Source organism: Enhydra lutris, unplaced genomic scaffold, assembly GCF_002288905.1.
Source record: "Enhydra lutris kenyoni isolate GAN:26980312 unplaced genomic scaffold, ASM228890v2 scaffoldscaffold37, whole genome shotgun sequence".
NCBI lineage: Eukaryota > Metazoa > Chordata > Mammalia > Carnivora > Mustelidae > Enhydra > Enhydra lutris.
In genome coordinates, this window is record NW_019154121.1 from 27,594,750 (window position 1) to 27,620,626 (window position 25,877).

The following is a 25,877-nucleotide window of genomic DNA, read 5'->3' on the forward strand; positions in this document are numbered from 1 at the left end:
CATTTAACAAAGTAACAAAACCTTTTCCAAAACTCAATACATCACATTTCTTTCGTTAATCAACTACACAATATAATGTAAAGCGAAGCATTACTTGTAAATAGGCAGGGAAAGTTTCTTCGAGCTTATTTTTCCGTTTTCGGTATCTCTTCTTTATTTTTTCAGTGTTTTCAGTAACAGAAACGGATTCGTCAACTAGAGCATCTGGTAAGTGCTCGCTCCAGCCTGAAACAGCAGTCACATCTGTAAGTTTGTGGTATTTAAAGTGTTCAGACAAATCCACCCAAAGTAACTTTATAGCTTAGCAACATACACTCAGATCCATATAAACAAACAAGCTTTTTCTTTTTTTCTCTCCAGTTTTATTGAGATATAATTGGCATACAACACTGTAAGTTTAAGGTATACAGCAGGACTTGACAAACACGCTTTTTCACAAAAAGATGTCAAAGCAAGTTTATTAGTAAGTTTTAAGTATCATTAAAAATACAACGCATGTCTGTTTAGTATCAATATGACTTACTATTGTCTCTTAAGGAGTATTTCCTTACTTGCAGAGCAGTAAATGGTTTTAACATCAACAGTGTGTTAAAAATTAAAATAATGAAAAATCACATGCTCCTGAGTCTGGGGAAAATGGCTACTCGTATACTAAAGGCAATTTAGCAGAAACAACCTTTTTGTAGAGTTTATCAGGCAAATTCAACAAAAGTCTTTTTAACAACATGTGTTCTTCAATTAAGCAATTCCAAGTTCAGGGGTTTATTGTCAATTGGGTTTTTGTGGTACACATATATTGTAATAATATATTACTATCGAAAACTATGCTCGTAAATATGCTATGAATGCCCAATCTTAAAATAATCAGAAATGGAAAGAAAACAAAATTTTGATCTATGAGATTAGCAAATAACTAAGTACACTATTTCAAGCAGATAGGTAAGCACTCAAATGACAGGGTCATACTCCCAAGGCAAACGGCACACCCCTTCTGGAAACCAGTGAAGGCACTTTTGTTACCCGAATATGTAAGTGGACTGACTCTTCTGAAAACTACAAATGGTGGATAAACATTCTTTAAACAACCTTATTAAGTGTAGAGTAATCTACCAGAAAATAAAGAATCCTCAAAGACCAAAAAAGTTCAGGTAAAAGAGGAACCACAGAAAGAAATACACACAGAACCAAGTAAAGCTCTCCATGATTTTGCTAAAATCCAGTGGGTCTGAGCTCCCGTTTTCAGAGCCTCATGAGGACTGGGGACTAGAAAACAAAGTTTAAATCCGCCCCCACAAGGCAGAGAGATTAGCCAGAGGTGCCTCCTATAAAGGTGAGACCCGGAAGGATGCTCAGGGGTGGTTCAACAAGAAACACATCCCCCCAACCCCCACCTATCAGCCCTCCCCTCCTTGTCTCCACCACCAACAGCAAAGAAAGAGGCTCGTCATCTTGTCATGGAAGTTGGTGCTGGGCAGAAATGCAAAACCCGGAATCTTCCCCGAGAGTTCGTAAACTCAGGACAGCCCTGATGTGTGCGAAACCTGAAGCCGTACAGGTGGACCAAAAACTTCAAGACAAGAATTTAAGCTAAATTCTTTCAGCTGCAGAAGTCCCGGGAACGGCAGGAGCAGCTCTCGCTCCTCTGGTAACAGCGGCACATAGTCCCTGAAACAAGCCACCTTCAATTCGGTCCTCAAAAAAGTTGAGAGAACGTTCTACAGAATATGAGCTCAGGGTAAGAAAAAAAAACTGTAAATATATTACATGTGTGTATGTATCTCAGACAATAAATACAGTGAAATGAGGCTCCAGAAGGGCTGGGAGAGACACACAGGAGAACCCTATGCTCGAAGGTGTTAACCCTTTTTACCCTGCATCACCGGGACACACAGAAGTAACAGTGCACTGAGACTAGGGGGAGCGAGCCGTAAGGAGAAACTAGAAGGAAACAACCCATAATGTAATAAACACTCCCCAGATGACTCCAAATGCCGCGTATTAAGGGATAAAATACTGACCTAACAGAACTAAAATTAGAGAACAGAATACAGAAAGATGCAAAACACAAAACCAGTCTCAGTGAACGTATCCTATTTCTTCAGGCTTCTTACAGCCATTGTAAGTCATGTTAGAAAGTCCTTTAAGACCATCTGGTTCTTCCTTTTAAAAACACAATTTGTAATTTCATTAATCCACAGGTCAAAACCGCACCCCGTAATAATGGAAGAACTCTAATCAGAGCACATTCCGGAAACAGCTCCTTCCTTCACATCCTGCAGAAAGCATTTAAAATGCATAAAGCATACAGACTGCGACCATACTGACACAACGTGCTCATCAGAACCAGTTCTCAAGCTATGGCTTAAGCAATGATTTCGCCTTCTCTGAAGATCTATGTGAGGACGACAGAGTAGTTACTGGAAAACATATTTCTAAAACAGTATACAATTTTCTTAAAAATTGTTGCATTGGCTGTCACTCTCGACAAAACAGTCTAAAGTCTCCAACTCCGTACCAAGGAGACAAGACAGGCTAAGAAGGGCCTTGCCTTTTGTGAGATGACCGGGAAGCACCAAGTGTGACTAAGTGATCCAGTCCCTACAATGTTTGTACTTAACTCAAGAAAAACAGAAAGTTGTTTCAAAAAAATCTCAGAGGAATATACTCTACTGGACTTAAACCTTTTCCTTACCACACCTAATTTCTGTATTACAGGTGTGAACTCTACAGGCTCTCACATCCCTGATCAATAAGAAACAACAAGGTTGTGACTGCAGCATTATTTAGGATGGTTCTTTTCAAGAGGGATAGCAAGAAAAGGGTAAATCAAATAGCATCAGTACCATACCATCATCTCTGTTAGGTAACTGCTCAGAAATAGAGCCTGAGGAATCTTTTCTGATGACAGATCTTTTTGTTTTTCCTTGCCCAGTTCGACTCCTTTGCCGTACCATAAATCCACCAATACCTATCCAAAAAGAAAATTGGGTAACTTTGTAAATAATTGATTTCTCCCTGTACTAAGTAGGGTGAAATTGCTTGGAGGCATTTCCCAAATTCAATATGGGCTAATTTAAATCAATAATCATTTTTATGTGCAATACAAGAATTCAGAAATAAGCAAATTAAAAGAGGTCAAAGCTACTGATGGTTAGCTTACCACTAACCGAACAGGTATAAACATACATTATTATAGCACAGAAAGATTGCACGCATTTCCTCTTCTCACCAGTGTCAAAGTAAATATTACAGTAAATTGTACTTGTTTAACAAAAATTAAGTAACTCATATATTATCCTTCATATTACATTAGCTGCGGGAGAGTTCACATGAAATTGAACGATCCAAACAAAATCAAGTATGACTTCAGGGGCACCATGTCTGGTGAAGGCTCTTGGACATGACACACACACAGCGCCACAGTTCAAAGCACGGAATCTGGAGCCACACTGTAATTCTCGTTACTACGGGACTCTGGGTGAGTCATTTAATTTTCCAGTCCTTTAGTTCCCTCCCTGTTAGACAGGGACAGTGGCTAGCACCGCACCTCCTCATACATATATTATAAGGGCTAAATGGCTTGACAAACGTAAAGTACATAGAACAGTGTCTGATACATAATCAACGCTAACAGTTTCCGTCACAGGACACAGCCATCTAATGCACTGTGACCTAACGGGTCCCTCAGTCACAAGGATGACCTCCATGGGAGGTGGAAACAGAGAGAAAAAAAAACCACAATAAATGTAAGCTCCTAGAAGGAGTTCGCAGCATCTAGAAAAGTTTGTGTAGTTATAAAGCTCCTAATTAGGAAGAAATGAAATGATTTTCATACAGTGACTAGGGTGAAGTGTATCTAGGTCCTTGTTAATAGATGCAGCCCATCTTCCGGAACGTTACCTTAAAGGTCTTGCAGAATACAAACAACAGTGAGAAAGTGTCTCCTGGCACATCACAAGGTATTTAGAACTCTAATCAATAACATACAAGCAGTCAGAAGGATAAAGACTGAACTGATGCCATCTGATGTCTCATGTGACCAGCAAATAGACATTAATAAACCGCCTGAAGAAAGCTTAGATACACTCTGCACTGTGACCAGTTCGGTAATTTTTTTCTAGTAAGGCAAATAAAATCTGACAAGCAAAAGAGCTTCTTCCTCCACCTCTGAGGCAGGGAGGAAATAAGAGAGAATTTTATCAGTCATACACTACCTGAACTATAAATTTTAGGAGGCACAGGAACCCTGTTGTATTACCTTCTAATTGTACATTTACTGGCTCCTGCATAAGCACTGAAGTAAGTTTCAAAAACAAGTATTAAGAACAAATGCTGAAAACCAGAAGATTCAGAAGGACACATCAAGGGAAAAATAAGTAAGTGGGTTTAAAAGTACAAGTACACATAAAAGCCAATGTAGTAAAGCATTTAATATAATGGACCACATCTGGGATAAGGCATTAAAATAATGATTTACTGTGAAGTAAATCATACTCACATACTCCATCTACGGAACTACCTCAAAAGCATACTGAAGTAGTTCAGTCCTTCAATTTCTACAGTCAAGTTTTAGTTTGGAGAGTTGCTAAGGAACTACCTTTCATCTCGAGTATTTAATTACAATTGAAGCCCTCGATATTATATTTTTCTTAAATTATCTAAGTTTGATTACATTAAAATATCTCGTTTAGGACTATACCTGGTCTGTATGGTTTCCTTTTTCTCTTTTTTACACCTTCTGTTCCTTCTACTCCCTTAGCTTCATCATCCACAGCTTCCCGTTCAGGACTAGATTCTGATTTACCATCACAATCCAGAAGTTCTCCTTCTGGGGGGAAAAAAACAAAAAAGGAAATGCACAGATAATATTGGAAAAATCTATCAAATATAGAATTCCTGTGTAATAGGAAATGCAAGGCCAAGTGGCGACTGAGCCACTCTAACTGGGCATCCCAGTAGGTGGGACAAGTCTAGAAAAAGATGGAAAAGGCTCCAAATAGTCACAGAACTCGTGATGCTTCATACACTGCTTTCAGGAAATGAAATCTCAGCATCAGGGAAGGGAAAACACACAGAGAAAGCTCAAAAAGACAATTATAAATCAGTTTGCAGTTAACAATCATTCCCTTCCCTTCAATTACATCTTCAGGCTCAGGACCTAAGGCTGTCTCTCTCTAGCCTAGAACCCTCTCCCGAGGTCCAACTATAACTGTAATTATCACCTCGTTATCAAAACCTCACTATCCAAAACTGAGGGTAGGGGAGAAAGTGACACTTTTATTTATTAGAAAAAAAGCCTGCTTCCGTTGCACAAAGAATTTGTTTCTGACATGCTAAGGTAACTGTTTATAACTTACTTCCCTGAAGAAACATTTGTTGAACAGTGGACAGCTAGCAAAAGCAACAACAAACGGCACTGTTAACAGTATTTCAGGAGCACCCCAAGTTCACTTGGCCGTTACAGACTCTTGTGGAATCAACTATGTATTTATCTGTAACATCATGCATGAGGTTACTTGTTATTTTTATGGGGATGTGCCCTCAGACTGCCTCAATCTGGAAACATCGTTTCCCGTGGTGGTGTGGTGTAGAACAGTAGTCAAAGGGAAAACCTTCTCAGGCCTTTTTGACAAGCTGTTTTGCCAACCTTCTAAAAGATTCTGTAATCTCAGACTTTGGGAATTAATGTGTACTGTGAAGAAATGTTCGAAATGCAGCATTTCTCAGATTTGAGTAAACATGGAATCCCTTTTCAGACACCTACTGTCCACAGAAACTGGAACTCTCCACTGTACTCTGGCTGATGGTGATATGATCAATTCCTCAGAGTTACGGACTATTTCTTCACAACCCACAAATCACTAAACTTCAAAATCAGACTCCTTGTTTCACAGTGTTTGAACATCAGTTCTACATAACCATCAGAAAGTTCTTCTCCCCACCCCACAGACCCAAACACACCACCACGGAGGAAAGGTGAGGACTAACTGGTAAAAGACGCCCACCCTCAGCCAGAGCGATCCCTCGCCTCCCTCCTGCAACAGCCGCCGACAGACCCACGCGCCTCAACTCCTGGGCCCGGTAGTCTAGGAACATTACAGCCAAGTGTGCTTTTAAAAACTGGAGGAAGACTAAGCCACTATTCACTCAGAAACCTCCAATTACCTCCCAGTCCATCCACAGGAAATGTAAACTCCTAAGGCACAACCCTGTGGTTCTGTGTGACCAACTGAGTCATGCGTTCTCTCACCTCTTACCCCGATCTCTGCACCTCCTGCTGTCACCTCTGTTCACTGCTGGGTACACTGGTCTTCATGACATTCCTCAAACATGCTAGCTGGGCACACTCCTGCCTGGAGCCTGTGCACTGGCCCCCGTCCTGTCTGGGATGCTCTTCCCTCAGACAATGCAGTGGCCTCTCACTCACCTCTCCCACGTCTGTGCTCACCTACTGCTTCCAATTTACTTGATGCCTCCCACCACCACACGCACGCCGATTCCTCTTACTCCAATGCTAGTTTTTCTAGAACACTTGCCAAACACATTGTAATCAACTCATTTATTATGTGCTGTTTTTGAAAGTAACCTTTTCTCTAACATTAAAAAGTAAGTTCCATGAGCACGGAATTTCGTTTGCTTTGTTCACTGACATGACCTCCAACACCCAGCCCAGAGTAGGATTTGACAGATACCGTTGAATAATGTGATGGACAGAAGTATTTATTTCTTTGTTTCGAGTCAGCTGAAAAGAAACAACCAACCTAAAAGACACAAGCTTGTGGTGATCTTCAGAAATAAGCAAAAATGTGACTCATAGTGAATTTAATAATACTAAAATTATTCTGTCATTTCAAGGATTCAGCTATAAAATCCTTGGTGTCTCCTGTGATCAAAAAAATAGTTATAAACAGGTACGTTTATGATGAACATCTGTGAACATCAATGTGCACTTGAACATTAATAATGGTTTTTCTGTGCAGGAACGGAGGGACCACATTCTACTTAAACTGAGCCACGGTACTTGAGCTCACGGCATCTGAGGTTCATGCTGCCACCTAGCAAACTAGAATGCGGCCCTCTCAATTTCCCCATCTAGGGATACACTCCTGATTTTGAAGTTGCTCACATACTACCTATCTAAGGTCATACTTCAAAGATACGGTGTTCCTGGAGATTTCTATAATGTAAATAAGTCTGTTCTAGAGACTATGTGAAAGGACGAAAATCTGAAAAGTCTATGCAGACAACTCACTTAGAAAGGTCAAGGTCATATCAAGGGTTACTTAAGTCAGTAGATTTTACCCTGAGATAAAACATGTGTATTCTATAAGTGATTTTATTTCATTCTTGTGAACATACTGAATGGAAAATAAATCAGTCTTACCTCGACTATCATCCATTTCTCCATCCCTTGAATGTTCTGACTGGATGTCTGGAGGGGTCTGAAGGACGGCCACACTGTTCTGATTTATAATCTTCAACTTCAGCTTTGGTTTTGACCGTTTTCTTCGGGGAACTGTAACTGTGAGGCTCTGTAACTGAGTCATCCCTGATTCAGTCAAACACACGCCATCCTGGGTGTACGTCTTGGGTGGATCTAAAATTACAATATCCCAAGGATATACATTCAAAGTCTCACTTTGATTTGCACTGATAAGTTGAGGGCTATTCCAAAATACCTCGTGAGCAGACTGTGACTATAAAGCAATTATCTGTGAAATGCACAAGTAATTCACTGTGCTCAACTGAAACTAAGAAAGAGTGGCTGAACTTCCTGGGATTATAAGCAGAAAGGTTACAAAGGTCTACCTGGCATTTTCTCCTCATCTATCAACATAAGGATTTAGAAAGAAAGCACTGACACTAAAAGTAATGCTTCTGCTACGTACTATGAGCCTTTCCCAGACTATGTTTTCAAACTAAAAGGTGAGGATCAATTTATGTAAGAGGAACAAGAATACTACTGAAGCCCATGTGGGGAGCCAAGTACCAGTGTAACCAGTGACGTGGAGAGGCGGTAAGAAGAAATCCTGCAAATGTTTAAATGGACAAAACTGCAGTCCACTAACATTTCTGCACTGTCCAAATGGTTTTGTATTCAACGATACCAAACGAATTAGACAAAAGAACAATGGTTTAACAAAAATATCCTATGAGTCACCACCCTAGTTAATCCATTACGAAAAAAATAGTCAGACACTGAATTAATTCTCATAAAAAAAAAAGTCACTGTTCGATAACCAGGCCTTACTTTCTGCTAAGTGGTTACTAAGCGCAGTGATACATCAATGAAACCAAAGCACGTATGGGGTCAATGATTACTCTGGGTGGTCATTTCACTGCTGCTGTGCTGAGACTGACAGGAAGAGTGGCACAGGAAAGCTGGGTAAGATGCACATGACACATGTCAATCACAGAAACGGTTTACAACATCAGGGAACTTGGGCTGAACACGCATACGACATAGGCGCGTTTCGCGGCACATGCGGCTGTACCAGTGATCCAGCACGCATGTGCTCTCTGTAAAGGACGGAGAAGCAAGGGGCTGCAGGTTTTACCTAGCTCTTTCACTTTTGTGACAATCTGTGCTACGAGGGAGGATTCACAGCAGTCTGAGGAAGGCACTGAAATGGAAAAGGAAAAAAAAGAAACTGTAATTTTTTCAGAAAATGAACACTGAAGGATTTACATATAAATATTCTACTTCTGTACCCATTTCACTGAAGTAAACACTTAAAACACTAAATAGAGTTAAAGACTGTCTTTAACAACACCGGGGAGAAGTAGTGGAGGACACACGCACCACGGAGGCCCAGGTAAGCAGCAGCACACGGATTTCTACGTATTCCTAGGAACTACAAGATGATGGGTCGTGAAGGGAAAATTACACTGTGTATCTACAACACATGCTTAATTTATTTTCCTTAGGGAAGTCAATTGTTTAAATATATTAAGTTGGGGAAAATATTTACAACTAAAAGAACTTATTTTTCATAAAATACTTGTCCAGATAACTGTTTCACAAAACAAAAAAGAGAGGCAAGTCCACTCCCTGGGTATGGACAGCACAGCGCAAGGGCGTTACAGGAGCACAGACCCACTGTTCACGGTATTTTCTTACCATTTGATGTAGGCATGTAGGGTCTGCACATGCTACAGTCAAAACCAATGTCGGCTACATTCTCCACTTCCTCTTCAGTACTTAAGTTCTGACAAACTGCGTGCATCCATCTAAAAATACCATATTTTGCACATTAAAACAGAACTGCAGCAGGAGTTGGCAGTTGCCATACCGACAGCCCCTAAGGCTCGGATGTTCCTCCAATGTTGCCCCTTCTCCTGACCACAGCTCCCGACCCGCAAAAACTTTCAGAGCTGAGAATAAGCCACAGAAAAGGAGAGCGATCAAGTACTGGTAAGGAAGCAAAAGCACATGGAGGGCGGGTTAAGTGCCCTCAGATCCCACAGTGAGTGCATCAGAGAAGCAGAAGCTCGTGAGGGCGAGCATGAAGGAATTCTGCGAAGCACGAAGTCGTCTGCCAACAGGCTAGCGTGTCTGGGCTCCGTGTGACGGGCACCCACTGTGGAACAGACGGAGCTCATGTGTTTGAGGCTGAATGCTCACGGGGAAAAAGGAGTTACCTTGCCTTTGAACAAAGAATCACTAGGCAGAGTCCTGAGAACCCTGTATTACTGGCGAAATAATGTTACGGCTAATACTACATGTACAGTGCTGACTATGAACAAAGCACAAGACTATACCACCAAAACCAAAGAAAACACTCCTGACTTTGAAGTTGCTCACATACTACCAAGGACGGGGAGCTCATACCCAGCATCTGGACATTTAGTATCCAGAGCTGTAAGAAAAAGTAGCTTAAGGAAAATAAAATGTGTGAGACCATTTGTAGAATCTAATAAAAGATTCAAAAACTCTCCATGGGGACGCCTGAGTGGCTCAGTGGGTTAATCCGCTGCCTTCAGCTTGGGTCATGATCTCAGGGTCCTGGGATCAAGTCCCGCATCAGGCTCCTTGCTCAGCGGGGAGTCTGCTTCTCTCTCCGCCTCTGCCTACTTGTGCACTCTCTCTCTGAGACAAATAAATAAAATCTTAAAAAAAAAAAAAACCTTCACAGAAAAATGCATAAATGCAGGCAATAATTCTGTACCTAATTTAAAGAATTCAAAAAACCCTTAAAAGCCTCAAGTTAAAAATCTTTGTCTGGAACTGCAGGTACAAAACAGGAAACTTGTGTAAGTTTCTAGCCGACAGAAAATCTAGAAAGCAAAGTCTTGCTTCTTAAATTTAAGACGGAGAATGTTATTTTCCAATTCCCTTTTGCTATATCTAAAAGAGAAACGCTTGCAAGAGATAAAGGAATTTAAAAAGTAGCACAATACCTATCACACTGTCTGCACTGCAGAATAAGGTCTTCTTCTCGGTAGTTCCGACAGCAGACGGGGCAGGAAGACAGGCTTGCACAGGGAGCACACTGTGTGTAGTTGTTCTGCCACTCACATCGCAGACCCGCAGACGTCGCGCCACAGTGCCTGCACCAAACACACCTGAAACCCAACACCCCCCAACAAGTCTCATTTTATTTACATAGTTATTTAGTTACTATAATCAAGAAGCCACACTAGAACAGAATAGGGGGAATCACTGAAAGCAAATCGGAACATTTTTCTGAGAGGCGGCATGGTATCTACCATACTCAACATCTTATCAGGCAATGAAGCGGGTGCGGCTAATTTTTAAGAACTGTGGGAACGCTGTACACTTGAGAGGCTAAGGAGGGGGAGGCAAGTCCTGTAGTACCATTTGCACTTCCAGCCCCCCTTGGGCACGGTCTGCAGAGGAGGGGCAAGGCAGTAGGTGTGGTAGCTTATGTCACAGTCATCACAGAGCAGGAGTCTTCCGGGGTCACTCGCCTTCCCACAGGCCTCACACACAGTGCACTCCAGACACCTCCAACCTTTGCTAAGAACGACTTTAGTGATCTGTAAAAGAAACCACCGACCCGAGTGATTGACATACTAACCGACTCCCCATTTTCCATGATCACATACGTCATACACAGGAGGACGCGGCGCTGGTGTACCAGGAAGCAGGCAAGGGCCAATCAAGTAACACGTACTGAGCACCAGCAGCGGCCCAACCCAGGCGTGGGGACATGTACTTTCACAAGGGCCCCGATGGGACAGAGTAACAGAAAGCAGAACATACTCGAAAGCCTAACCACCTCGTCCTCAGACTTTATGTCCACTTACAGAGGCGGCGACTAGGTTTTGAAGAAATCAAGTATACTTCCCCTTTCCTGTTAATACAAGTTTTGAAAATGTATTGGCCTAGTTTCCACCTGTGATGTTTCATAAATTCAGACTTCTAAAACTTGTATACATTGCAAAAGGATCTATATATTAAAGTCAGTATTTAAAAATCTAAAAAATTTAGAGTAAATCATAAATTCCCAAGAAAATACATCCCAAGGACATTTCATGATCTTGGAGGCTTTCAAGCCATGACGGTGGGACTTCTGATGCTCATCACTGCTCTGTTTAGTCTCCTCTGTCACAAGGTCTAAGTTAGCAGGAAAGTTTGAGAACCTCTGTACTTTTCTTCTTTAAGATTTTATTTATTTATTTGACAAAGAGAGACACAGTGAGAGAGGGAACACAAGCAGAGGGAGTGGGAGAGGGAGAAGCAGGCTTCGTGCCGAGCAGGGAGCCCAATGTGGGGCTCGATCCCAGAAGCCTGAGATCATGACCTGAGCGAAGGCAAATGCTTAATGACTGAGCCACCCCAGCGCCCCAAGAATCTCTATACTTCTGACAAACTCCTCAAAGCAGCCATTCCATGTACAATTATGAACTTGGATCCAAATGAAAACTCTCAAAAAAACAGAATCTGTAAGACAGGACCACAAAGTAGGTATGTTACTGAAAGAGCAAACAAAATACAGAATAAAAATTCAGATCATGGAGAGTAAGAAAGTCTAAAAGCTATCTAGAGGAAAGTAAAAGAGCTAAATAAGTAAAAAATAACTATCAAAATGGCATCAAACTTTCCAACTATGAACACTAAAACAGAGTAATAGTTTTCAATTCTACAGGAATATACTTTTCAAGATACAAATCTTAACCAAGTAAACAAACAATTAAGTGTGGAAGGAGAATACCTTTCAGGAATACAAGGACTCAAACTTCATCTCCCAAATACCTCTTTGAATGAAGTCAAAGATGTGAGGAACGAAACAAGGGCCACAACAAGAACCAGGAAGGCGTGCAATGTGGGAAACAATGACCCCAACAAAGGACCTCAGCCCAGGGGAGCTGAAGAAAGAGCAACAGATCTGGAAGCTAGCAGCACAGATGAGGAGAAAGAAATGGGGAGTGTCAGGAGTGGGCAGGACTTTTTCCAGAAAAAGTTACTTGTCAAAATAATTTGATAGGATGTTTCTACAGTACATAAAAACAAACAACAACAAAAACTAATGAAGATTCATGAATCATTGTATTATTTTTGCTATTAGAAATTCCAAGACAAAGCCATAGTAAACTATTTAGGTCTCCCGTGAACACGTACTGAGTCATAACCAACACTGCTGACTCAATGTAGTAGAACAACTATATTGGGAGGAGAGGTATATTTTAAGACCTAAATTGGCATTTATTTATTCATAGCAAAAAGTCAACAAAATCAAACAAAGAAACAGCAGAAGCAACAGCATGTTACTTAGAGCTTCAAGGCAACTCCTAGAAGGCCCTGCAAGGGTCAGAAGCAGATGCCTGGGCGACAGGACAGAAGCGCGGAGGCCAAGCAGGACAGCGGACAGCCAATCATCGTAAGGCTCTGAAAGCTATTTGATTCGTAAGTATGTAGATTTATTAGTCTGATTAGCCTACTGATGCTTTTAAATTACTCACAGATTATCAAATTATGTATTATTTACCCAACGGAGGACAGAGCTTAGGACAGGAGGAGCAGGGTGGCTTACAGCAGTCACCAGCAAACTTCTTTTAGAAACTTCTTTTAGAAAGGGCCAGAGAGTAAATACTCTGAACTTTGTAGGGCACATGGTCTGTGAACGACTCAACTGTGCCACGACAGCGTGAAGCCCACAGAAGACATATGTCAACAAAAGAATATGGCTGTGTATCGATAAAATTTCGTTTATAAAGATAGGCAGTACACCAGATTTGGCCTGAGGGACACGACTGACCATCTCCGGCTCAGAGGAACGGTCAGATGAAGATAGAGTGGGAGACAGAGCCTAGCTATCATGTGTCTTCATTCCTACTAAGTTTTCCTACTTCACAGACACCTACCCTGTGGCCCTTTACGGCCACATTCTCGGGTTACTCAGCGATACTCACTCTCCCACGCACGTCAGTCTGGTTACTATGCCCACCACCATTCGAACCACTCCAGTCAGTCTGTCCGACCGCCTCCCTCCCAAGCCTGAGGCTCCCTGCAGCTCCGCCCCATCTGGACAGCCTCCCCTCATGGAAAGGCCCCCCCAGCTCCCAGCAGAGTTTGCAGAGCTCAACCATCAACTTTCTTTTTCCTTCCACTGAACTGGTTTAGTCTTTTCGGAAGCTCTTCCAAGAAAGGAATTACCCAGGGTTTCCTTTGTAAGCTCTGATGGATGTGTTTAATAGTCTGTGAGATTATCTGCTTCAACTACAACGAAGTACCTGGCATGAGACCTCTGTCCCACCATAAAATACCAGCAAACGGGGCAAAATGCATTCATCACTTGTTTCAGATATTGAACAAAAGGCAGTACAAGACTGTGGTTTCTGAGAAGAGAGAACAAGTGAGGTGAGTCCTACAATGTTTTGCTGTAGACCGTTTCTGGACAGCTGCCCAGGGACGGAGAACTCCAGCAGAGCACAGTGGCCTCACTGAGTTTAGGCACATGATGGAGTTCTGGGAGGCGGAGGCTGTTGCAACTGGCAGGACAGAGTCCTAGAAAGGAAGGAGCAGTGCAGAGAAAGAGCTCTAGATGTCCACGCAGAATTTCCCTCACGTCTTTGGCTGAACATCGAGCTGCATATACGGGAAGCCGAAGAAGGACACGACAAAGACCAGCTACTCGGCATTTCTAAGCTGAACAACTGTAACAGCTCACACAACGCTGAAGACATTTGAATCTCAAACAGTCAAAGTAAAAAGACACTCGTGAGGGGCTCATGGGGAGCTCGTGGTGGGAAGGATACGGGGAGAATTCAGCAGAGATGTCGTGAAGGCCACACTTCATGTCTCAGATTAAACTCGAGCTAGAAAAGCCGTCACTACAGTGCGGTCTAGGAAACCCTAGTGGGTGAGGGCAAAACTATTTTTAAAATGATGCTAAGATGTTATTTGCCTTTTTCACTTTAACCCACTTACAGTGATGTTTTGCAGAGGCTACAAGATATATAAAATATAAACCATCATTACATGATATCCTAACAAACATGCTTATATATTTATGTTTCAAATATTCCCAGTTAATTTCTATAAGGGTGGTCAATAATGATTATTCTCATAAACAGAAACTCTATGGGGTCCTTAGTAACTTTAGACTGTTAATGGTTCCAAGACCAAAAATTCTGAGAACACCTCAAAGTGAAGGTTCTCTAGACCTGCCCCAGAAAGCCTCGAGAAGCTTCAAATGGCTCGAATGTCTACAGAACTGCCCACCACTCCATACTTTCTAAAGGAACAAAATCCAAACTCTCCACGACATAATGCCAAGATGTACAACTGCCACATCCAATCAAAGATTACTAAATTAAAAAAATATATAGATCCTTGTAAGGGGCAATAAGCTAATACTAGTAATAATAAGCTAATACAAATAATGAGAAATGTTAAGCATGGTAGAATTAACAATAACAAATACACAATAAGGACTTGAAAGGAAAAAAACTCGATGAAGAAAAAAAATTTTAAACTGCAAGATAACAAACTTTTGTAAAATAAAACTGTGATTAAAAAAATACAATCATCTCAGTGAAAAATCCAGATGGGCTTAAAAATAGATTAGACCCCGCGTGACAAAAGTGAGTTTGGGGAGGGGCGCCTGGGTGGCACAGCTGGTTGAGCGTCCGACTACTTGTTTCGGCTCAGGTCATGATCCCAGGGTCTGAATATTGAGCCCTGTGTCAGGCTCCACACTCAGCCCACAGTCAGCTTGAGTTCTCTCTCCCTCTGCCCTTCCCGCTCAGGCTCTCGCGCTCTCTCCCAAATAAACAAATAAATATTTTTTTACTTTTCTTTCTTTTTTAAGTGAGTTTGGGGGATGTCATTGAAACTATACAAACCAAAGTACAGAGAGAAAAGCAACTGCAGAAAAATCGACAAAGTGAGACTGATCTGGGGACAGTATCAGATAATTTTGTACACATACAACTAAGATTTCAGAAGGGGGTTGTGGGGAACAGAAAAGAAACATGAAGAAATGGCCAAAATTGCTCCAAAACGGATTTAAAAATACCAACCCACTGATCCAGGAAGCCTAACAGAAAATGTCCTTTCATACACAAGGGAGGGTTGAGAAGAAGGAACATGGGGAAGAGACCAGGTGAGTGAAGGGATTTCTATTAAGTTCTGTGGCTGATGTCAACTTTTTATTACCAGTAGACAAATGGATCAACTAAACTTTATGCCTTAGCAAATAAGTATATAAAGTATCTTTTAAAGACATGCATTTTTATTTTTGGTTTTTCGAGACAGCAGGATAACCACTACAATTTAAGACCACAGATTTGTAGAGGAGTTAACTTTTTCACGTTAACACTTGTAAGGCAATATTTAAATATTAAATACTGTCACGTATGTCTAATGATCTCAACAAAAACTAGTTGTAAGAAATGTAAACAGCATGACACTACTCAGATCAAATTTCAACACATTTTTAACTGACTTAAATTCAAGTGTATTTACCTTAATACTGACACAATATGGATGGTAACACTGACCACACTGAGAACAGGCAAGTAATCTTCCCTCTGCTCCTTGGCCAAAACTGCCACAAACTACACACATATCCTGAAATTAAAAACACATGAACATAATAATTTAGGCTGGAGACTCAGCTAACAATGTACTAGTTTTATTTTTTTTAATTACCTTCTTAGCTAATACGGCTCTAAAGCTAAACAGGAAGTGGCTTCAGCGCACACGGGACACCGCGGAGGGGAAGAGAGGGGCGCAAAAGCGGGGGCCGTAACTGAGCTCAGACCTGGTGCAAGGTGAACTTGTCGCTACTGGAAAACAGCACCACTGTGTTGTGCATGGAGTTTTCTTCCTCGTCCTTGTTGGATGAAACATCTGCAGCAGACACCTGTAAGCAGCAAAACACAGGGCACAGTCACACCTTCCGTGTGCAGGACACTTGAGAAACGTGGAGGATTCACACTCAAAATACAATTTCTGCCGATGCCCAGCGTAATAATCCCAAATGAGACTACTATTGCCAAGATAATACCATAAAGGTGTAAGTCCTGACACTGTGCATACTTAATGTGCTCTTTGGCATTACAAGTCCCATGGATCAGTAGCACGGAGAAAATATAAACGATCATAGCCAGAAATTTTAATGAACAAATGGAAGAAACTGTACTATATTTGTGTGTGTATATGCCTCTGTATCTATACATACATATACCTACATGTAAATTGTATCACTCCGTTTTAGTGACTCTCAAACCTGCAATCTGGCTAGTCAAATCTGAGATGTGCTGGAAGTAAAAATACCTATCAGTCTTCAAAGACTTCAGTATCAAACAAAAAAGAACATAAACATAGCTCATAAACAATTTTACACATTTTATATGTTACATGTTGAAATAGTAAAATTTTTGATATGTTGGGTCAAAAGGTATACATTGAAGTTAAATGACATCTGTTCCTCTTTTCTTTTTTAATGTAGCTACTACAAAGTTTTAAATCGTGTATGTGATATACATATATTTCTGTTGGACAGCACTGCTTTAAAATATTATTTTGAATAACTTATCAAAATTTCAGTCTTTGCCAAAATATTACCAACCACAGATATTCATTTCTGGATGTTCATTTCTTAAATTTCACCAAATCAACTAAGTACCCACTGGCTTGTTAATAATTATTTCCAGAATGCTTATAATGAAAAAGATCTACATTAGTTACTAAAAAAGAGAACAGGGAGACCAATGCCAATATTTTAAAATACAGTCCTCTTCCCTTACAATCTAGCCTGGAACAACAGACTGAAACAGAATAGGTTAAGTTCAAAATAGAAAGTAATAGTATTGTTGTTCTTGAGGAATGACTGAAAGAATAACTAAGAAAGAATATATTACAAGAGTAATATTTTTCATTGCAAAGAAGTTTAAGAACAGTTTTAATGGACAGTACTACTATTTTATTATAGACTCAACCATAAAGCAACTTATAGTCATAAGTCTAAAGACTACAAGGGAAAACTGTAAGCAACCGAAATACTCATCCCTAGGGAATTACTAAAGCCACGGAAAATCCAAACCGGAAAATTAAACAGCATTTAAGAAACAGTGGTAAAAATCTGTTTTGATTTCTATCAAAAAAAAATCAAGCCATTTAGCTGAGTAGAAAAATAAGCTGCATAATCCTATGTGAGGTAGAACACTATGGTACAAAAACATACAAAGCAATTATATATAGTTCATTGGCACATGTAATAGGTTGACTCAGAAGAAATTGCTGTTTTTCCAGGTCAAAAATGGTTGAAGGTTGGCAACTTCATATGGATCAACCTAATATTGAGAGGCATCAAACTGGTAAAAGAAAGAAAATCAAGACTCAAGAGGAAGCAGCGGTACAAATAACTCTGATCTAACAGTATACTGTAATTTTTTTTTTTTGAGGAAATATATTAAAAAATGTTCATCTTGGGGTGCACAGGTAGCTCAGGAGGTTAAGAATCTGACTCTTGATTTCAGCTCAGATCATGATCTCAGGGTTCTGAGACTGAGCCCAACATTGGGCTCCACACCGGGCATGAAACCTGCATAAGATTCTCTCTCTCCCTCTGCCCCTCCTTCTGTGTCTCTCTCCCTCACTCTTAAAAAAAAGTGTATCTCAAAATTAGCATTTTAAAGTTTTAGCAAACCAAACAAGATGATTCATAAAGTAAAATATCATTCCATTAGTAATAACTGAGTGTCTACTAAAGTGAAGTTACCAGTCATTCACCTAAATAACTAAAGATACACTGAAAACATTATAAAATAGGAAAATGTGGCCATAGCTAAAATACAGCTAACAAAAGGATGCTGAAGTAAGAAGTATTCATTTCTGCATCCCATTTCTACAACACAGAAAACAAAACAGGTTTTATAACTGGATGATACCTAGTGAACAGGCTCAAAGAAATGATAAAATTTTATTATCTTCAAAGACAAATTCAATGAGAGAACACTTTTATTTGAAATAAAAAACAAGGATGGACTATAGTATTCCCAGTACAAACCAGAAACAAAGTCTGTACAGAAAGCTGCAATATGCCCTGGATTCAAAGAGCATATTTAAAATACAAGTGATTAAAAAAAAAAATCATGGTTTTTGTACAGCAACTGTAAATGTAAGAAGGAAAACAATATCATATAGCTTAGTGACCCACTGTTTTCATTGTATACTTTATTTCATGAACTTTAAACTACAAGATATATAAAACCTATTTATCTCAAAGGTAAAGAAGGCAATCTTTGAGAGAGTGTTCTAGTATTGCCTCTATATATAGAGGCAATACTATATATATATTAATTACTCTGATTTATCCTAAAGGTGACAGAAGTTTTATTTGGCTAGACCACAGGTATTTAAGCCTAAAAGAAAAGAAAGGTCTAACCTAAACCTCACAAGTGGGAGATTTCCAGGCAGGGACATAATTAAGTAAACAAAAAAAGAAGAGCAAATTAAACTCAAAGTAAGAGGAAGAAAACAATAAAGATCACAGTAAATATCAATAAAATGGAATACAGGAAAAAATATAGAGAAAAATTAATAAAAGCAAAGGCTGGCTCAAGATCAGTACAATTGATAAACCCGCAGCAAAACCAATCAGGAAAGAGAGAGGAGACACAAATCACCAACACTGGAAATGAGAAAGGTGACATCACTACATATTCTACAGATATTAAAAGGATAATAGGCCAACAGATTTGTCAACTTACATGAAATGGATAAACTCCTTGAAAGACAAGTTCATATGAGAATAAATAACCTAAATAGCCCTATACCAATGAAATTGAATATACAGTTAAAAAATCTTCCAATGAAGAGGGAAAAAGACAGTGTCTTCAACATATCTTTTTGGGAAAACTAGATAGCAACATGCAAAAGAATGTAACTGGACCATTTTCATATACCACACAAAGATAAATTCAAAATGGATCTAAATGTGATACCTGAAACCGTAAAGATCCTAGAAAAGAACATAGGAAGTAATTTCTCTGACATCGGCCATAGCTACATTTTTCTAGATAGGCCCCCTGAGACAAAGGAAACAAAAGCAAAAAACAATTGGGACTACATCAAAATAAAAAGCTTCTGCACAGCAAGGAAACAATCAACAAAACTAAAAAGCAACTTACAGAACGGGAGCAGGTTATTTACAAATAACATAGCCAATAAAGGATTAGTATCCTAAATAAATAAAGAACTGATAGAACTCAACACCAAAAAAACAAATAATCGAATTTAAAAATGGGCAGAGGACATGAACAGACATTTCTCCAAAGACATCCAGAGAGCCAAAAGGTACATGAAAAGATGCTCATCATCACCATCAGGGAAATGCAAATCAAAACTACACTGAGAGATCACCTTACGTCTGTCAGAATGGTTAACATCAAAAACACAACAACCAACAGGTACTGGTGAGGACAGAGAAAAAGGAACTGTCTTGCACTGTTGGTAGGAAAGCAAACTGGTACAGCCACTGCGAAAAACAGTATGGAGATTCCACAAAAAGTTAACAGAACTACCCTAGAACCAGCAATTACACTACTGGGTATTTACCCAAAGAATACAAGAATACGAATTCAAAAGGATACATGCACCCCAGTGTTAACTGTAGCACTATTTGCAACAGCCAAGATACGGAAGCAGCCCAAGTATCCAGTGACTGATGAACAGATAAAAAAAATGTGATATATATATATATATATATACACACACACACACACACACACACACACACACAATAGAATAGTATTCAGGCATAAAAAAAGAATGAAATCTTGCCATTTGCAAAGACATGGATGGAGCTATAGAGTATAATGCTAAGTGAAATAAGTCATAAATAAATCTCACATGGTTTCACACATACGTGGAATGTAAGAAATAAAACAAATGAGCAAAGGGGGAAAAAAGAGAGATAAAGTAAGAAACAGATCTTAACTACAGAAAACAAACTGATGGTTACCAGCGGGGAGCGGAGTGGGGGATGGGTGAAATGGGTGATGAAGATTAAGGAATGCACTTGTCAATGGTAAGCACTGGGTGATTAAAATAAAAACTTAAAAAAAATCTTTTCACAAAGAAAACTCTAGGCCAAAATGGCTTCACTAATGATTCTATATAAATACTGTAAGGAAGAATGTTTCCAATACCACACAACTCTTCCAGAAAACTGAAGAGAAAATTCTATTTCCCAATTTACTCAAGGAAGCCAGCATTTTGCCAATACCAAAAACAAGGAAATTGTAAGAAAATTTAAGACTAGAGACCAACTAATACTCTTGTGAATATAGACAAAAGAAGTCTATAGACATATATATAGACTTCTTATAGTTTAGCCATTTGAACCCAACAATATACGAAAAAGAAAAAACATCATGACCAAGTATAGTTTATCACAACACGGGCTGCTTTAGCATACAAAAAAAGCCAATCGATATACTTCACCATATCAATAAAAAAGCCATAAATGCAGAAAAAGCATTTGACAAAATCCAACAGCTACACCTGATTAAAAAACATCTCAACAACTTATGAGTAGAAAGGACCTTCTTCAAACTGATTGGGATGTCTATTTAAAAAAAACAACAAGTGATACGTGGGTGGCTTAATCAGTTAAGCCTCTGACTCTTGATTTTGGCTCAGGTCATGATCTCATGATCATGAGATTACCCATGCTAGGCTCTGCACTTAGCAGGGAGTCTGCTTGAGATTCTCTCTCTCCATTTCCCTCCGCCTCTCCCCCCACACCTGTGCACACACACTCGCCCTCTCACTCACTCAAATAAATAAATCTTTAATAAATAAATAAAACAAAACTAGAGCTAACATCATACTCAATGATGAAAGATAACTGTTTTCTCTCCTCAAGACAGGAAAGAAGACAAGGTTACCTTATCACTTCTATCCAACACTGTATTGAAGATTATAGCAAGTGCAATAAAGAATAGAAATGAAAACCTCCAGATTAAACAAACATAAAACTTAATTTGCAAACAACATGCTCATAAGCGTCATAAGTGCAGAAAACTCGATGGGTTCTACGAATAAACAAGTAGAAGTAATACAAGAGTTTAATAAGGCTGTAGAATATAATACACAAAAATAAGTATTCCTGGATACTAGCAACAGACAACTACAATCTGAAATTGAGACAACACTGCCATTTACAATAGCATAAAAAATACGGAAAACTTGGAGATAAATCTGAGAAATAATGCAAAAAACATTTATGTTGTAAACTAAAGAACATCACAGAGACAATTTAAAAAGAAAACAGAGAGATACACAATGTTCATGGATTGAAAGACTCTTCACAGTTAAAACATCAACTTCCCCCAAACTGATCTATAGCTTGAATGCAAACCCAGTCAAGATCCTGGCAGGCTTATTTGCAGAAACTGACAAGCCAATGGTAAAATTCATATAGAAACATGAAGGATTTAGGACAGCCAAAACAAATTTGAAAAAGTGTAAAAAAAAAAAAAAAAAAAACCAACAGGAAAACTAATTGTCTGATTTCAATAGTAAAGTAAAAATATTCAATATAGTGTAGTACATTAGCCTAAAGATGGAGAAACGGATCAACAGTGTAACACAGTATACTCAGATCCACAAACATACAGATAACTAATGGTTAGGAATGGTAACAAAGGCGATTCAGAGAATGGTGTTCAAACAACTGGGTATTTAAAATATGATCTTTGATCTATATTCATATCATACATGAAAATTAGCTCAAACTGGATCCTATAGGTAAACGTAACACCTAAAACCATGAAACATCAAGATGTAAATTTGGGTTATGCAATTATTTCTCAGACACCAAAAGCACAATCATAAAATAAAAAAATTAATAAATGGGACTTCATCAAAATTAAAGCTTTGTTATACCAATCAAGTTCTTTACCATGACAAGAATACATAAAGAAAACACAAAACTGAGCAAGTTAAAAAACTATTCAAATTTTTAAAATGTACTAAATATCTGAAGAGTGACTTTGTCAAAAAATGTTACCAATGAGCACCTAAAAATGTGACCAACATCATCAGTCATGAGAGAAATGCAAATGAGATATTCCTAACGTACCTGCTGCCATGGCTGAAAGGAAGGTTAACCACAGTGAGCACAGGTGAGAACATGGAGGAAAAAGGCATCTCCTGCACTCTTGCAAACATAAAATGCCACACCCTGCTTGGAAAGCAGCCTCTCCTTAAAAAGCTAAGTACACACCCACCATATATCCAGCCATGCCACTTGCAGACATTCATTCACGGGGAAACAAAGCGTATGTCCACATACAGACCTAAACACAGAAGTTCATAGCAGGGGGCTTTTTTGGCAGCTTTTTTAATAGCCAAAAAATGGAAGCAACTACAACATCCTTTAATAGGTAAACAGATACACAAACTGTGGCACAAACTGTCTACTTGTCTACTTGTCTCCTGAACTTAAAATGATGATTAGAATTTGAAAAACAAGATTTTGGTAAAACAGTAAAGTTACCACATGAAATATCTGCCACTGTTTGCCAATTATAGACTTTTTCAGTACACACTTAAATAAAGCCTCATATACTTGCCAATGAGCAAATACTTATCAATCTTGAATTAAAATATATCAAAGACAGTCATAAAATCTTCAACATTTTTAAAGTATATAGTAATCTGCAATATTTCTAGTTTTTTCTGTGAGCCATATTATAACAAAGAACTTAAACCATCAACTTAATTTTTTCAAATAAGCTCAATAATGTAACAGGAGTTTGCTTTTATAAAAAAATAAAGGAGGAAATATGTTACATATTTATTTTTGGGAATGGTTGCTATACAAAGATCAGAGTGCAAGAGGAAGTAAGAAAAGAGAAAGAAGATGGGAAATATAAAATATTAAGAAAATTTTAAAAGTTAAAAAAAAAGGAGAAGTAGAGAGAGAGTAAAATAAAAATTCTGGTTTATTTCTATGACTCTTACAATGTAGTAATTTTACAAATGAGATCATCACCAGTCAACAAATTAAGGATTATAGCAGAGATAAAGGATATGAGAAATGAGCCTTACCCCAGGTAACACAACTGCCCCGATTCCACTTTTCAGTTTTGACCTGCCTCTGCCACCTCGTCCTGACAATCCTGCACCACGGGGTCTCCGCTTCCCGGGAAATCCTGACCCGCGGCCCTACATAACAGATACGGAAAAATTAGCATTCTGCAAAAGTCCAAAAGAACTTTAAATCCAACGTGAGATAAAACATGTTATTAAAGGTTACACAAATACTTGCTTCTCTCTTATTCTGATTAGATGATAAATATTAAGAGACCCGGCTTATTTTTATCTTTCAACATGTATTACGCAACTTAAAAAGTATAAACAAAAGATGCCTATGATCTTAGAATCAAATGTTGGGTCTGTTTTTGTGAATGCCCTGTACCAGCAAACCTTGGCCTTATTTTTCCCCCTCCTAATCCTACATCCTGTGTGGCTCAACATCCACTAACCCCATCCAATTTGTATTCGAGCAGGTACCAGGACTCGCCCACTAACCGTTCTCTCAGCAATTACAGCAACAGCTGACATACACTGACCAAGGGCTGTATGCTAGTCTAAGCACTTTCACTCGTAACTATCTCATAAGGTCAGTACTATTTTATTAACCCCATTTTAGAGATAAATGCACTGAGGGATAAAAAAGTAACTTGTCGGGGCGCCTGGGTGGCTCAGTGGGTTGGGCCGCTGCCTTCGGCTCACGTCATGATCTCAGGGTCCTGGGATCGAGCCCGGCATCGGGCTCTCTGCTCTGCGGGGAGCCTGCTTTCCCCCCTCTCTCTGCCTGCCTCTCTGCCTCCTTGTGATCTCTCACTCTCTGTCAAAAGAATAAATAAAATCTTTTTTTTTTTAAGATTCTATTTATTTATTTGACAGAGAGAGAGAGATCACAAGGAGGCAGAAAGGCAGGCAGAGAGAGAGAGGGAAGCAGGCTCCCCGCTGAGCAGAGAGCCCGATACGGGACTTGATCCCAGGACCCTGAGATCATGACCTGAGCCGAAGGCAGCGGCCCAACCCACTGAGCCACCCAGGCACCCCTAAATAAAATCTTTAAAAAAAAAAAAAAAAAAAGGGTGGCTCATCCAAAATCTAGAGCTAGCCACTCGGGCTCCAGGGTCCACGTTCTTTAGCAGTATTCCGCACGGCTACTACAGTGCACGAAAGCTAAATTTTGCTAGTGTATAACAGTATTTTTCTGTCTTAAACTTGTCATATTCCCTACTAATCAATAGCTATCTGTTTGAACTGAACAGGTGTACCTCACTCTACCACAGTATTTAGAGAATAATGTATTTAAAGTTTATAGGAAAGCTAATAAAAAGGTAAACAGCCTGTGCTTTAACTCATCTGGATAATAATTTTACTTGAAATGCAAATAACTGATCTGAATTTTTACCCACCACACAAAAATATTCTACAGGAAATAAGATTAAATTCTCTGATATTTTAACAAATAAATATTAGGGTTATTTGCTATTGTTTTCTTGTTTATACCCAGACTTATGTATTACTTCCTGAAAAAGTCTGACATCAACACTTTTAATATTCTGTGTATCTAAAATTAAAATAATCAGGAAATTCCTGATTTTCCCATAATAACTTAAATAATATGTCACATTTTCAACTGGTATCATTTTTATTGTAGTTTGAAATGCTGAACTCATTACCTACTTAGCACAACAGTTCCTAGGTTGATAATTTATGATTATGAGCATAAAAACAGATACACAGAAACAAAAAGGGGGTAATCTTTTTTTCTCCTCAGTGTTAATAATTTACAAATTGCCTCTCCTTGCTCTCTTAAACTGCTCTTTTAGATCTCTTGTGCTTTTCTGAACAAGGGATAGGGAGGATTGAACTGGATAGTTTTGCTATTGATAAGTATGAAAGATTTTTTTTAAAGTTAAGTCAATTATTAAATCAGGACTATAATAATCTATTTTCCTCCCCGCAACTAAGGACACAGGTGAGAATAAGTAAAAATTGGTGGTACTTGCTATAAAATCGTCAAAACATCTTTTATACTCTTAAAACAACGATCTCTACTTCCAACACCTTGCGTATCAGAGTGAGCTAAAAGAGTTCTAATAGTGACAGAAATAGGAGTAGAACTAGAACTCCTTTGAAATCCCTGATGAGTCTAAAATAAACAGCCTTATTCCAGAATATTAAATACAGAAGATGAAGAAAATTATCTTCTCTAGGTAGTAAAATATTTTAACTTGATGACTAATACTTTTCACATTATTGTTTACCCTCTCAAATGCATCAGACTACATAACTTACTTCAAGAACTAGCAGAGTCCTCCATCAATGACATGAGAGAGAGGCCCTATAATTGTGAGGTTATTAACACAGA

General features: G+C 39.0%; 1 protein-coding gene across 10 annotated transcripts in view; it reads right to left on the reverse strand.

Moving 5' to 3' along the window:
- LOC111154508 (lysine methyltransferase 2C) overlaps positions 1-25,877 on the reverse strand; it is a 267,678-nt gene that overhangs the window by 62,985 nt on the left and 178,816 nt on the right. For all 10 annotated transcript variants that reach the window (XM_022514139.1, XM_022514140.1, XM_022514145.1 and 7 more), the window contains exons 16-26: positions 23,534-23,650; positions 16,233-16,334; positions 15,935-16,039; positions 10,820-11,001; positions 10,402-10,566; positions 9,122-9,231; positions 8,559-8,624; positions 7,385-7,597; positions 4,700-4,828; positions 2,849-2,968; positions 95-225 (exon numbers count right to left, since the gene is read on the reverse strand). In XM_022514139.1, coding sequence (XP_022369847.1) covers positions 95-225; positions 2,849-2,968; positions 4,700-4,828; positions 7,385-7,597; positions 8,559-8,624; positions 9,122-9,231; positions 10,402-10,566; positions 10,820-11,001; positions 15,935-16,039; positions 16,233-16,334; positions 23,534-23,650 — 1,440 coding nt within the window. The remainder of the gene's footprint in view (positions 1-94; positions 226-2,848; positions 2,969-4,699; positions 4,829-7,384; positions 7,598-8,558; positions 8,625-9,121; positions 9,232-10,401; positions 10,567-10,819; positions 11,002-15,934; positions 16,040-16,232; positions 16,335-23,533; positions 23,651-25,877) is intronic.